The 12490-nt window shown below is 42.8% G+C and overlaps 1 protein-coding gene across 1 annotated transcript in view; it reads left to right on the forward strand.

The window, feature by feature from the left end:
- The window catches only part of LOC104628233 (multiple epidermal growth factor-like domains protein 11), a gene marked incomplete at its 5' end in the record, with an annotated part of 188795 nt that overhangs the window by 170548 nt on the left and 5757 nt on the right, over positions 1 to 12490 (forward strand). The window contains 5 exons of the mRNA XM_010296747.1: positions 289 to 417; positions 1127 to 1255; positions 3771 to 3899; positions 4052 to 4285; positions 11070 to 11183. Coding sequence (XP_010295049.1) covers positions 289 to 417; positions 1127 to 1255; positions 3771 to 3899; positions 4052 to 4285; positions 11070 to 11183 — 735 coding nt within the window. The remainder of the gene's footprint in view (positions 1 to 288; positions 418 to 1126; positions 1256 to 3770; positions 3900 to 4051; positions 4286 to 11069; positions 11184 to 12490) is intronic.

Raw genomic sequence — 12490 nt, forward strand, 5'->3', positions numbered from 1 at the left:
AGGCCACATGTGCAGCAAAGACCTGATCCTGCCACCAGACTGACCTACACGGCAAGAAATCCCTTGTGCCGGGGCTTGACAGCGTGGGTGAGGTTGCAGGTTGGCACGTGGCTTTGCAAAGCGATCGTTGGCTTGGAAGAACCGCTGCAGCGATGCCAAGCTCTGCAATGCCGAGTTCTGCCCTTGGTGGTGTCTCACAGGTTCTCCCTTTATTGGTGTTCCTCCGCAGCACTAACGCAGTATCGTCCCTTTTTTTGTCAGCTGACAAATCTTTTTTTATTTTCATAGCGTGTCCCACTGGTTTTTGGGGCCCTGATTGCTTTCATTCATGCAACTGCCACAACGGAGCAATGTGCAGCCCTTACGATGGAGAATGTAGATGTACTCACGGTTGGACGGGGCTCTACTGCACGCAGCGTAAGCCATTCAGAGACACTGTCGGGCCAGGGAATCTGTCAAAGTATGTGCTGCTACCTCGTGTCTCTTCCAAGTATTGCAGCCTTCCCTCTTAAACCATCCGCTGCTTGTGGTAACTTCACACCACCCCAAAGAAATAGTCCCGAAGCTTTGCAAGGTGTTTTATGCCTTTGGCACCCGATAAAGGAGGGAGCGATCATTTAGACTGTTGATTAATTGTCAGAATTTGCACAGTCTGTGTCCCTCTTTGTTAAAGCCCCAGTATATGTGGTCTGATTTAGGAAAACGTTTGAGATTTCTCATCCTACTAAGTGCCAAATTATCACCGCTGTACGAAAGCGGAGGTCAAATTCCAGTGAGCCTTTTAAGAAGGCTCTTTCACTTGCAAGTAATTGATTGATCTCTGGCCTTTTAGACAGTTTCTGTTCAGACATCTTCTTTCACTTCTTGAAAATGTCGTTTGTACAGATGGGTCAAGTTTTCATTCTTGTGAAACACTTCAGAGGCAATTCTGCAAGATATGAGAAACCCTACTTCACGAAAATTGGCTGTTGGAGTATCTCTGCATTTAGATGATCAAATAAATGTTATTAAATGGACAGAGGCTGAAAATCCATAGATTTATAGGCCTACATATTTTGTGCTGAGAACGCATCTGAGTTTGTGTTTCAGCTTATTTCTTAGTCTTTCCTATTCTGATTCCTGAAAGGTTGCCCAGCTGCTTTTTATGGAAAAAACTGTGCCAATGTTTGCCAGTGTCAGAACGGAGCGGACTGTGACCACATCACTGGCCAGTGCACGTGCAGGACGGGATTTACAGGCAAACAATGCGAGCAAAGTAAGTAGCAACATGGCTTCATTTTTCTATTTCTCTGGGGGAGGGTTGTATTTCAGAATTCTCTGCAGAAATAGGCTCTTAAATGAGGTGTTGACATCAGCAAGACAGTAACCTCAGGCACTCTCCACAGGGAGAATAAAGTATCTCTAGAAAGCTGGACAGTCTGTTTAAGCAAAAAGAAATACAGTGAATCCTCTGCAAACCAGCCCTTTCCATTCCCAGCCCAAAGTTAGGTGAGATAAAAGCAAGTCACTGCACTCAGCGCTGACTGGTTGTCGCCTTCCCAAACAACTTGTGCCTAATTAATAGAAAAACACAAGCCGCATCATGCCTTGCTAACTTCCTTGGAAGCAGCAGCAGCAGGTTTCCCTAGGCACGAAGGAAGCCAGCGGGATTAAAAGAAAGCAGTCCTTTCAGCTCTGCCTTCCAAGGAATATTGGGGCTTTCTTGCACAAGTTGTTAGCGATAGATGTGGACCAAATAAAGATTCATCTTTACAATGAAAACAGATCAAGGAAAACAAAAGTTGCTGCCATTTTTAGAAGGGTCTGTGTTTAACTTGAGTAGTGAGCAAGTGTTTAACAATGAACTTCAATTGCCTTGCAAGGGTACTGGCATACCTTACTGTCATTGTTGTCAGTGCCTTGCTGGCGTATTTAACATGCCGTGCCAAATGGCTTCTTTTAAGAACAAGGAATTAGGGTAGAGGAAACTCTGCGTGCTGTAGTTGAATAATTACTTGTTTGTCCAGTATAGTAAATCAAAAGAAAATTCTTACACGCTTAGTTGGATTCTAAACGCAGGGTGAAATCCGTCTCACCTTACCAGGGCATTAATTCCACAGGGTTTCCTTCCTTTTTTTGGCAGTAAGGTAATACAGTAGCAGTTCTGCTAGATTTGCAAGTGAAAGCTTCTTAAGAGTAGCTTACTACGTGGGTCTTTATGAAAGTATTTGCACATATTACTAAATTCATTAACATATTCTCTTTTTGCACATACTTGCATTCAGCAAAGCATGTATCTCAGGACCAAATTTGCATGCTCATGTGGGGATTATATATGGCACCACTGTAAGTCTGTAAGTGGCCAATATATTGTGAATTTGTGTACACCCTTACTGCAATCATAAAATAGGAAACTAAGAAGTTCCATAGTAGAACTGCTTCATAGCAGATTTTCTACAAGAAGCTACATTTATAATTTCACCTCTGTACAAAGCCTGAGGCTTTCTTTTCTATCCAAACTACTAACGTATTTATTTCTTTGTTTTTCTACTATTTAATCTAAAAGCATCTCTTCATTAACACTCCTTCCTTCTCAAAATCCTGAAAAACTGCTGAACGGGCAGTCACACCGCATTGCAGATGAAATGCCTAAATGCAAACATTGTTTCTGCAGTGCAGTCCAAAGATTTAGACCTTATTCATTTTAAGTAGGCTACAGGTTAATATTAGAATAAGCATTAATTGTGATAATTTTGTGTTTCCTTTTTTGGGGACCTGCAGATGAAAGAAAGAGATACAACTTTACTACGCACTGCAAATCATTATACAGATACTGGCTACTGTTCATTACTCAGTATTAAATTTTGGCTACTAGAAGTTACTTAGAGAGTGACTTTGGGAAGGTATCGTCATGCCATGGAAAACATTTACAGTGACACACAAGAAGTCACATCTCAAAACAAACGATACATATTCTGCAGAATCACAGCAAGTGTGCATGCATTCAATAATGCGTCTTCTCCATGGAAATAAGTAGGAAGTGACAGAAGTTGTTTCTTCCAATTTATTATTGAACAGTGCCTCAAGAAGTATAGTAAGCTGCCTACGGATTTATTGTAACAGCCCATCATGGTAATTATATGAATAAATTTCTCAGCTGGACATTCAGTCATTTTCTCTCTGATAGAAATACAAAGGCAGGATAGAAATTCCTTCTATATTAGGAATCCTAGTACAGAAGCAGAGCACATCAAACCATTCAGATGCTCAATTCTGTTATTCCACCTACAATGAAAAATTCATCTTCTGGCACTAGTAGGGATAAGTATGAAAGCATGCAGGATTTGTTTGGTAAAAGTCTATTGTGTTCATCTTAAGGTACATTAAAACTTTTCTTTGCAACTACTCCCATTAAAAAAATATGCAGAACTGGTGGAGAATGCTATGCTCTTTCAAGATGTTGCCTACAACTTCAGAGTGCATGCCCTGTTAAATTCTGTACACTAGTAATATATGTCAAGCCTTTTAAAGTCTCTGTACATATTATTGGTTGCATGCTTGTGAAGTCTTGTATGACTTTTCCAGAAAGTTACAGCTTGATAAGTAATACCCGAAATTGTACATGAAATACATTTATCTCCTGCTTTAAAATAATAATAATCTAACACTACAGTGTTATCCTAGAGACACTGAAACCAGAGAGACTTTTCTGCCGAATTTTCCATGGCAGGCGTTTTACTTGTCCCCCAAAAAAGTAGAATTGTTTCCAATCTTTTTCTTTGGCTTCCCAGAGTGCTCACCAGGAACATTTGGTTATGGTTGCAAACAACTATGTGAATGCATGAATAATGCTACGTGTGACCATGTCACAGGTACTTGCTACTGCAGTCCAGGCTTCAAAGGAATCCGATGTGATCAAGGTACAGTGAAATTCTATCTGAAAAAGATCTATATTATTATATCTCTCTTTCTCTCTCTGACCCTGCAATAATGTACTTGCATTAAAAAAGTAGTATTTAAAAAATGGAATGCACGAGTCAATTTACAGTGTGTTATGAATTACTTTTAACAGCGGCTCTTATGATGGAAGAATTAAATCCCTATACTAAAATTAGCCCTGCTCTTGGATCAGAGAGGCACTCAGTGGGAGCAATCATTGGAATTATTATTCTCCTTCTAATTATTATGGTCTTGCTGGCACTGTTTGTGTGGTATCGACGGAAACAGAAGGAGAAGGGCCATGACATGCCAAGTGTGTCTTATACTCCAGCCATGAGGATGACTAATGCAGATTACTCACTTTCTGGTAAGGGTCTTTTTATGTTAATCAAATATAGACTCGTATTCCTGTATGTTGGGGAAATACAAGCTTCTGTGATGTATAACATGCGTTACTGAGCCTCAGAAATAACGACACCTCTGTTCTTCCCCTGAATACCATGATCTTTAGCACTTAACAGGTACAGGATAAAACTGATTTAAGCTGCTTTATATATGAAAGTTTACTTAACACAATACAGGGTATATCTAGTCAAGAAATACGCTGCATGGAATACATCAACTCCATGTTTTTTAAATCGGCTGCATTCCATTGGCAGTACAGAGTTTTCCCTTTGTGAAACTTTCAGAAGATGACTTATTTCGCTTGAGGAATGGGATTGACTGGGTCAATCATAAGGTTTTATTTTTGTCTATGTTGCAGTTTGTGATTTGAGGCATCCTGTTCATTGCCACTTTCTTCTTTGTGCAGACCAATCTCTGTCATCTTGACAGCTGGTGTGAATTTGCTTCACAGGAGCTGATGAAAGCAGGAGAGAGGAAGAGGAAGGCTCTTTAAGATGAAAAAAAAGTCATACTGAGATCACATTTCTTGCTTCTTTCTATCTTCTGCCAGTGCTATGGAGGACAGCTTTTCTTGACGGATTGGCTAAACTTTGGAGGACGTGATCTCCTTTTTAACGCTGTCATTCTTCTTCATTCCTCTATGGCCAATATCAGACAGGATGCCAGACAGGAGATGGCTTTACTTCCTTCTTGCTTCCTCCAGTCTGTCTCTAGTGGGGATCTCCTTGGGGTTTGCCGCCTTCTGACTGCACCTTGCTGCTTCACTTCTCTTTAAACATCTGAAACTGTAAGACCAATTAAATATAAGCTCCTGAAACAGGCCGAGGTTGGCCTAGCAGCTCTGCTTTCCCAGTCCTGCATGGCCTTTCTCTTTCTGCTTTCTAGTCTAAAAGCCTGAGGCCCAACCACGTGTTGCTGGCTCTGACCTGGCTTCTGTGCTGTCTCAAGGTGGCATGGCTGGAATCTTCCTTTGGTCTGGACTTCCTTGCCCAGGAGGCACCTGGAAGGAGCCTCTGCCACCAAGCCAACAATATTGCTACCTGGGTACAGCTGGAATTTAGTCAAGGAGCTTCTCTCAAGGCTCCACGACTTCAGTCCTCATATCAGGGGCATGGTTTCCTGCGATGACGCATCACACATCAGGGGCTGTCTGCTGAACACCATTGACTAAACTCGTATTTAGACCACTCAGGCCTATACTAGAGCATTCCTTCTTCTGACAGCTACAAGATGGGGGAAAAAAAATCAGCCTTGGACCTCCTCCCATTGCCTCTTATTTTTGAATTTTAGCTTTGCGGGCTCTTGCTTAAGCTGCCCATTTGGGTAAGAAATGTATGAAAGTGTTGCCAAAGAAGGCTCGTCTGATGCTTGGCTAGTTTCCAGCACAATTTGGCCTGAAATTTGTCATTTCAACATCATTTGAAGAGCCAGAACCTGAACACGCAAAAGGCAACTGTGGCACATCTCAGCAGCACTGAGGCTCTGAGTTCCGAGACAGCAGATCACAGCCGCTGGCATGGAAAAATGTTCTGAACTTTTCAGCAATCCATTTCTTTCAGATTGGCACTTTATCCGTCTATTTACGAAGCCTGCTACACCTCATTTATTTCTGTGCTTTTCTAGTTAATGTATGTGTAACCCAGCCTGCTTTAGAGGCACAAATTACAAATTTCAAAATAAGGAAAGGAATATTGCTGAGGTTGGGAGTTCCTGACTGGAGTAATTGAGCTTCTCCTTTCAGACAAGGGAACAAAAATCCCTCGCTTCTTTTTTCTCCATATTTTACCATGAATGGAGACTTCCCAATCAACCTGATGGTATCCCAGTCTGACACTGAAAGAAGTCTGAAAAAAGGCCAATGCTGAGAAAGCATACTCTCACCCTTCAAAGTTAACATAGACAGCTGACTTTCCTCCTCAGCCACAGAGAGAAAGGCATTAGGTTTGAAGACATTGGTAGCCCAGGACTGTCCTTGCAGGTTCTGTCTTTGAGGGCATTGCATCTCCCTATACAATGTTCTTCACATTCCTTTCAGGTGCAGCCACCTACCCCAGAGGTCCTGATGCCACATGATCCTTAAGTACTTGAGAAAAAAAAATATTTGGGGGGTGACTGAATTCCTGGATATGTCATAAATATCTGAGGGATCACATCCTTCAGCTGCACTGAACCTGGGATCTCTTCTGGTCCTTGGGCAATGACAGTGAATTTGATTCTTCCCCTTGTGGCGTTTCTGCTTTGTGTCAGCTCAGTTTGTAAAAAACCTGAAGTACCAGGTCCTTGCAATCCCAAACAGCACCAGGTCAGTGGTGTTGTATGGGCTTCTCTAGAAAGAAATTTGATGTTTCCTTCCCATTCATCTCAGTCGGTGATGGGGATGCAGAGACTGGCCCTTTTTCTTTCTTCTTTCTTCTTTCTTCTTTCTTCTTTCTTCTTTCTTCTTTCTTCTTTCTTCTTTCTTCTTTCTTCTTTCTTCTTTCTTTCTTCTTTCTTTCTTCTTTCTTCTTTCTTTCTTTCTGCAGTCTTTGTAGCAATAGAAATTTTATCACCTAGGAAGCTACAGCTGAGTGGGATCAGCCATCTCTTTCTGGAGGTCACAAGAACAGTTTTCTTCCTGCCTCCCCCTTGAAAAACTCTGCTCTCTGAGCTTGCAGAGGCAGACTAAGAAGTTAGAAATCACACTGCTCCATCTTCATCTCATTATAAATTGTCTGCAGGTATCAGCATTGTTTCAAGTTTTGGTCTCTGTTTTAGAAGGTCATTTACAAATTCTAGACAAGGGCTTCTGAAAGCTCCCTGCCAAATTCTGACTGTCCTCCAGTACATTCTGCTACTGAAACTTTCTACCCATCAGGAACTTTCCCAGCTTTGGCCTTACCAATGCTGTTTTCAGCCTTTCACTTCCATAGAGCAGAAAGGCAGCAAAAAGTGCTGGCAGGCATCTTCCCCAGCAGAAAATGGTGAGGTGGATACTGAGCCAAGATCACAGATAAGAAACAGACACTCAGAGCATGGCTGGATGGCAAGAACAACACGGGTATATATGAGTGCGTGTGTGCATGTGTGCGTTGCAGAGGATGCTGAAGGACAGTAGCAGTATTACATGGAGGTAACAGGGGTTTCAACATTCACCTGGAGTTTTGTATGGGGATTAAGGGCAGAACACTATGCAGATGTACTTGCCCAATTAATATAATCCCGTGTAATCCCATAGACTTTGGCAGGAATTCCACCTGAACGTCGACTGCAGTATCCAGCCCTATATGGGTCGTAACGTTATGGCTAACCCGAATCACCACTGTTGATATTTTGCTCGTTTACTCTTGTTAGAGTAGTGGTGGTGGTGTTTCTGAAGAGAGTCACATATGCAGATTCCTAGCTTCCGAAGGCAGTAATTTCTTCCAGCCTATTAATTTATTTCTGGAGGATGTTTTTGGTCTTTACGTCTTCAGCTCTTCTGATGCTGATAATCCGTACATATGTGTGAGGAAGATGATAAGGAAGGGGAACCCCCTGGGCAGCCCTTAGACTCTTTTGCTTTTGTGGATGAAGGATATGGCAGCAAAACACACCCTCTGCCCAGCAGCCAGTGGGAAAGAAAACCACCCATGCTGGGAGAGCTTAACCACAGCACATGGATCTGAGAGCAGACTTTCCCAAACAAGCCTGAAATCAAAATGGCACTCCCCAGCTTGAGAATGGCACATTGCATCCAGAAAAAGATTTTGAAGTGCAGGTTGTTTAATTCAAGGAAATGGGGACAGAAGGGAAAAGAAGGCGGTAGCACTGGAGAGCAGCAGAGATTTCTTTTCAGGACTTTCACAAAGACTTGGTTATGGGCTGAAGTGATGCTTGAGGTCTTATCGAGGTCTTAAAAACTTTCTGGTATGAGTGAATCCTATGCTGAGAGCCAAGATCTAAGCAAAGCTCAATACAAATAGAGCATCATGGATCCCGCAGCCTAGACAAGACATTTAGAGAAATGATCTGCAGATGATGTGTAGTAGGAGGTGGCAGAGTGAACCCTCCTGTTTGGAGTCTTCAGCCACCCCACTGACAGTCTGTATGGGTGGAGAAGATCCACACAAAAAGAAGAAGAAAACAGTTCCATTTTGCAGCTCAGATTTCCAGGTTTGTATTTACTGCAGAATGCTTACTTATTCCCGTTCTCCACGGTTGGCCTCGTGCCCCATTTCCTCACTACACTGCCCTGCTGCCTCTGCAGGATGGGGACCGATGCTCTTTGTGTCACCCCACAGCCCTGGCTCGGAGCAGAAGCTCAGTCTTTCAAGCGATAGAGCGTTCTGGCCTTCATCCAGACCTCACGCGTCTTCCACTGGAGCGCAGCCTCAGGCTTGAAGGGCTCACGGCAGGATGCTGCCATCAAGGGTCCCTTCACAGGACTGATCTCCCCGTGTTAAGATTAACATAACCTTTGCAGTTTTTTTGCTTTGTTTTAATTTAAACCATTCCCTTTCTTTTAGGCATTTAAGTCTTTGCTTACTGTTCAGAGCAGAATAAAATTCTCATCTTTGGGAAGAGAGGGGTTTTTGTGGGTTGTGGGCTTTTTTGGTTTGTGGTTTTTTTTTAACTGGAATAGCATTAGATTTGAATTTGATGTATTTCCAGCCAGCAGTTATAAGGGCTTCATGAATAAATGTGTAGAAAATGGACTGTGCTATCAAGGTAAAACAGCCTGGGTGGGTACTTAAGTATCGACCAAATGGGACTGTGTAGAAGGAGTAATTCTGAGTGCATGGTGCTGCATGCAATGAAGGAAGAAAAGATTTTTGGTGATGCAGACTTGCGTACGAGCTCAGACTCATTAATTCAGCACTGTGCTTAGTAGGGCAGTCTGGCAGACTTTTCCTTCCGCTCATTCTGGGTGCACAAAACAAGCTACGGCCAGATAAGCTGGGTGTGAACTTGTAAGGTGTCAGCTGGCTCACGGTAACCATCGGCACGTGCCCTCTTCTCTCGCAGCAAAGGCACCGGACTGTGCCTCTTTCTCCTGCGGCTGGTCCTTCTTGCCCGCCGCTGAGCGAGGCCGTGACAGAGGAGGGAAGGTGGAAGGCAGAGCTGAGAGCTGGCGTGACTCAGCCATCAGCACTCGCCCACAAAGCAGAACGAGGTGGATTCGGGTGTCTGTGTTTAACTGGGACCGCAGGCTGTGAGAAGGGTGGATGCGCTCTGCTCGGCCGGTGAGCTGCCGATCCCTCGTTAGCAGGTTCAAGGCTATGTGCGAGCAGCTGTGTTTGCCACGGACGTACACTGATCGCCGTGTTTGGGTTCCAGCCCCAGCTCTTATTTGCGGACCCCAAGAGATACCTGTTTCTTGTTAATTCTATTGCAAATATCACAGTTATAGTTAGGAGACATGGCAAAGTCCTGGCAGCCTGGCTGGCTGAAAGAAGTTTAATGCAAAGACTTTAGTTCTGGAATCACATCCTGCTCCGAGATACTTTGCTAGCAATAACCTTGGAAAATAGCTAGAACTAAGAGGCTCTACTCTTGCCACAAAACAGAGCTGGCCTCAAAAACTGCTCGGCGTGTTTCAGCAGAAAATAAATGCTCGGTCAGATATGCATGTGCGTGCGCGGTTTCCTCTCCCAGCTGTGTGCCACAGCGCTTGTGTAATGGACACCCTACAGATAAAACCACTTATTTGAAACAGGATATTTTGCAGTAAATTAAGCTAAATCTAGATCTCCACAAGATGTCAGCAAAGCAAAATGCATGTTCACAGGAATGCAAACGCAGAGGGCAAGGAGAGACACGGCAGACAGTGCCGGCCAGGTCCGTGTCCTTCCTCACCCATCTGCTGCCAACCTTCATTAAAGATCTCTGGTGATGGGCACAAGCAGCCACTCCGGCACTTCATTACCCTTTCCATGTGAAGGTGTTTCCTATAACTAACCTTTCATCCTAGAATTCAAGCCCATGGTTTATTAAAACTAACCCATTCATTTACTCCTTACAGGGCTTGGCTGTTTAAATGATGCTGCTTCAGTTTAAATTTTTCATCCTTTCTTCTGATGGTACTTCGAAATATTTATCAATTTGTTATTAAGCTGGAACCAGATTGGGATTGATGTTTTCATTAGAACTGCTAGTATAAATATGATGCCTTCCTTGGTAAATTATTTTGTTTGGTAAATGTGTTCATAAGTTAGAGTGGGGAAATAGATAAAATGTCTCTAGGCGTAACAATGTGACTGCCCAAGTTTGCCTTTCAGTGCTGCAGCTTTCTTTTTTCCTAAGCCTTTGCACAAAAAGCTATGTAAAATGGTTTGGACTCCTTGGTATAGTTACAGCATCTTGATTTCTAAGAGTTTATGTAACAAAAAAAAGTTTTAATTATTTGTTTCATAACTACAAGGGTTATTCTCATCAGTAGTTCTTACATGTGTTTAAACTAAGGAAGAAAGTGTGTTGCAGATCATGCATTTTCCGAGTTTTGCATTTCTTCCCTTAACTGCTAAGCAGCTGTCAGGAATTTTTTTAAGACCTTCAAAAAGATAACGCTGTATTAATTAAATATTTTATGTTTTTATCTTAATACTTAATGTTAATAGTCAAGAGCTTCACACCACGACAATGCAGGATAGATTTTATCTGGAGGTGTTTTATAACACCCAGTACTCTAGACAAAGTTTTCTAAACTAGGTTGTCTCTAGCATGTTTTCAGTTTCCTAAGAATTGTTATGGCTTCCGAAGTATTTTGTGATTACTTGTTTTCTTCCCAGATATATCTCAAGGTAGCGGCAGTGTTCATTGTTTTTCCAATCCAAGCTACCACACTCTCTCATGTGGTGTGACTTCACGCTTCTTTACCAGCAATCTGGATGGAAACAGCTCCAGTAAGGTAGATATTATCCCACCCCGCTGTAGCAATGTTCTTATCAGTTCAAGGAAATGGGCCAAAGCAATGCCTGCCGGATCCTGTTGTCTGCCAGCATTATTTAAAAACCCAGAGTAGCAGTTCCCGACATCTCAGCTCCAAGACACAGAAAGTCTGCGTTCCCCTGCGCGTGTCTCCGTAGTCTCTGTGCGTGGTAACTGGAGTTTCAGCACATGCCTGTCTGGGTCAGTAAAACTCACTGTCTTAGCACCTATAAGGTATGTTTGCTTCTCAGAAAAGATAAATAACTAGGTAATTGTACTTATCCATTAATATAACAAAAGTAAGTCAATGAAGCATTAAATCAGTAATCTAACTTCGCTGCATCGTTGTTTCCCAGATCAGCAGACGCACAAATTTTCTGCTGACACAAAGTGGATAGATGCAAGAAGGGATCGAGGGTGCTTCTGAGCACTGTTCTCATCCAGGGGCGTTCCGAGAGCTCTGCTGTTACTTCTGGCTCTCCAGCAGAGCCATTCAGACTGTCTTGCTCCAACATCCAGGAGTACCTTACTTATCCCATGTTGCTATCGATTCCCTAGGACCATTCCTGGACTGCACTGTTACTCAATTCACCACAGCAATACATTTACAGGTGGTAAATGGTAAGACAGCTCTTCCTTCAGAGCCTTAGTAAGCCAAGGTGAGGCAAAGGGCAGAGAGCAGAGGAAAAACGAAATGCAATTGACTTCATCGAGGCTGTCAGCTCTAAAAACGATGGTACTTGCAGGCGGTGTCACCTTAATGCAAACGTAGCTCTGCTAACTGGAAAGCCATGAATACAAGATTAACGCAAAAAAGACACTATTCTACAAGACAGTGTATGCAAAAATATTTTTACCTGTGCTCCTGTGAGTCATTTCTTGGTTATTAAAAGAAAACCTCATTAAAATGTAATACAAAGGCTGGCTCCAGAGACTTCTCAGAGAAAAGTTTAGACGGATGTGTAAATATGTTTTCCGATGTAGATGGTCCCCTTGCATGACACATTTCTGCTCCCCGAGTTGAAAGTGCAAATGCTCATGATGTCAAATTTAGGAGGAACACCCTGAGTGTGGGTCTGGACCACTAATTGCAGTAATTTAAATAAATTCAGAAAAGGTCAAAGCAAGCACCTATCTTGATTTCCTAGCTTGCGGTGCCATCTTGTCACAGAGGTACTTTAAATATTAAGCTGCCAAAAAGGTTTAAAACCCAAGTGATGCATTTGGACTAACCTGGAAGCTGCTTGCCTTGCTGCAGTACTGGCTGGCAGGGGGTGGTCAG

This window comes from Phaethon lepturus, unplaced genomic scaffold (assembly GCF_000687285.1).
Source record: "Phaethon lepturus isolate BGI_N335 unplaced genomic scaffold, ASM68728v1 scaffold7591, whole genome shotgun sequence".
Classification (NCBI taxonomy): domain Eukaryota; kingdom Metazoa; phylum Chordata; class Aves; order Phaethontiformes; family Phaethontidae; genus Phaethon; species Phaethon lepturus.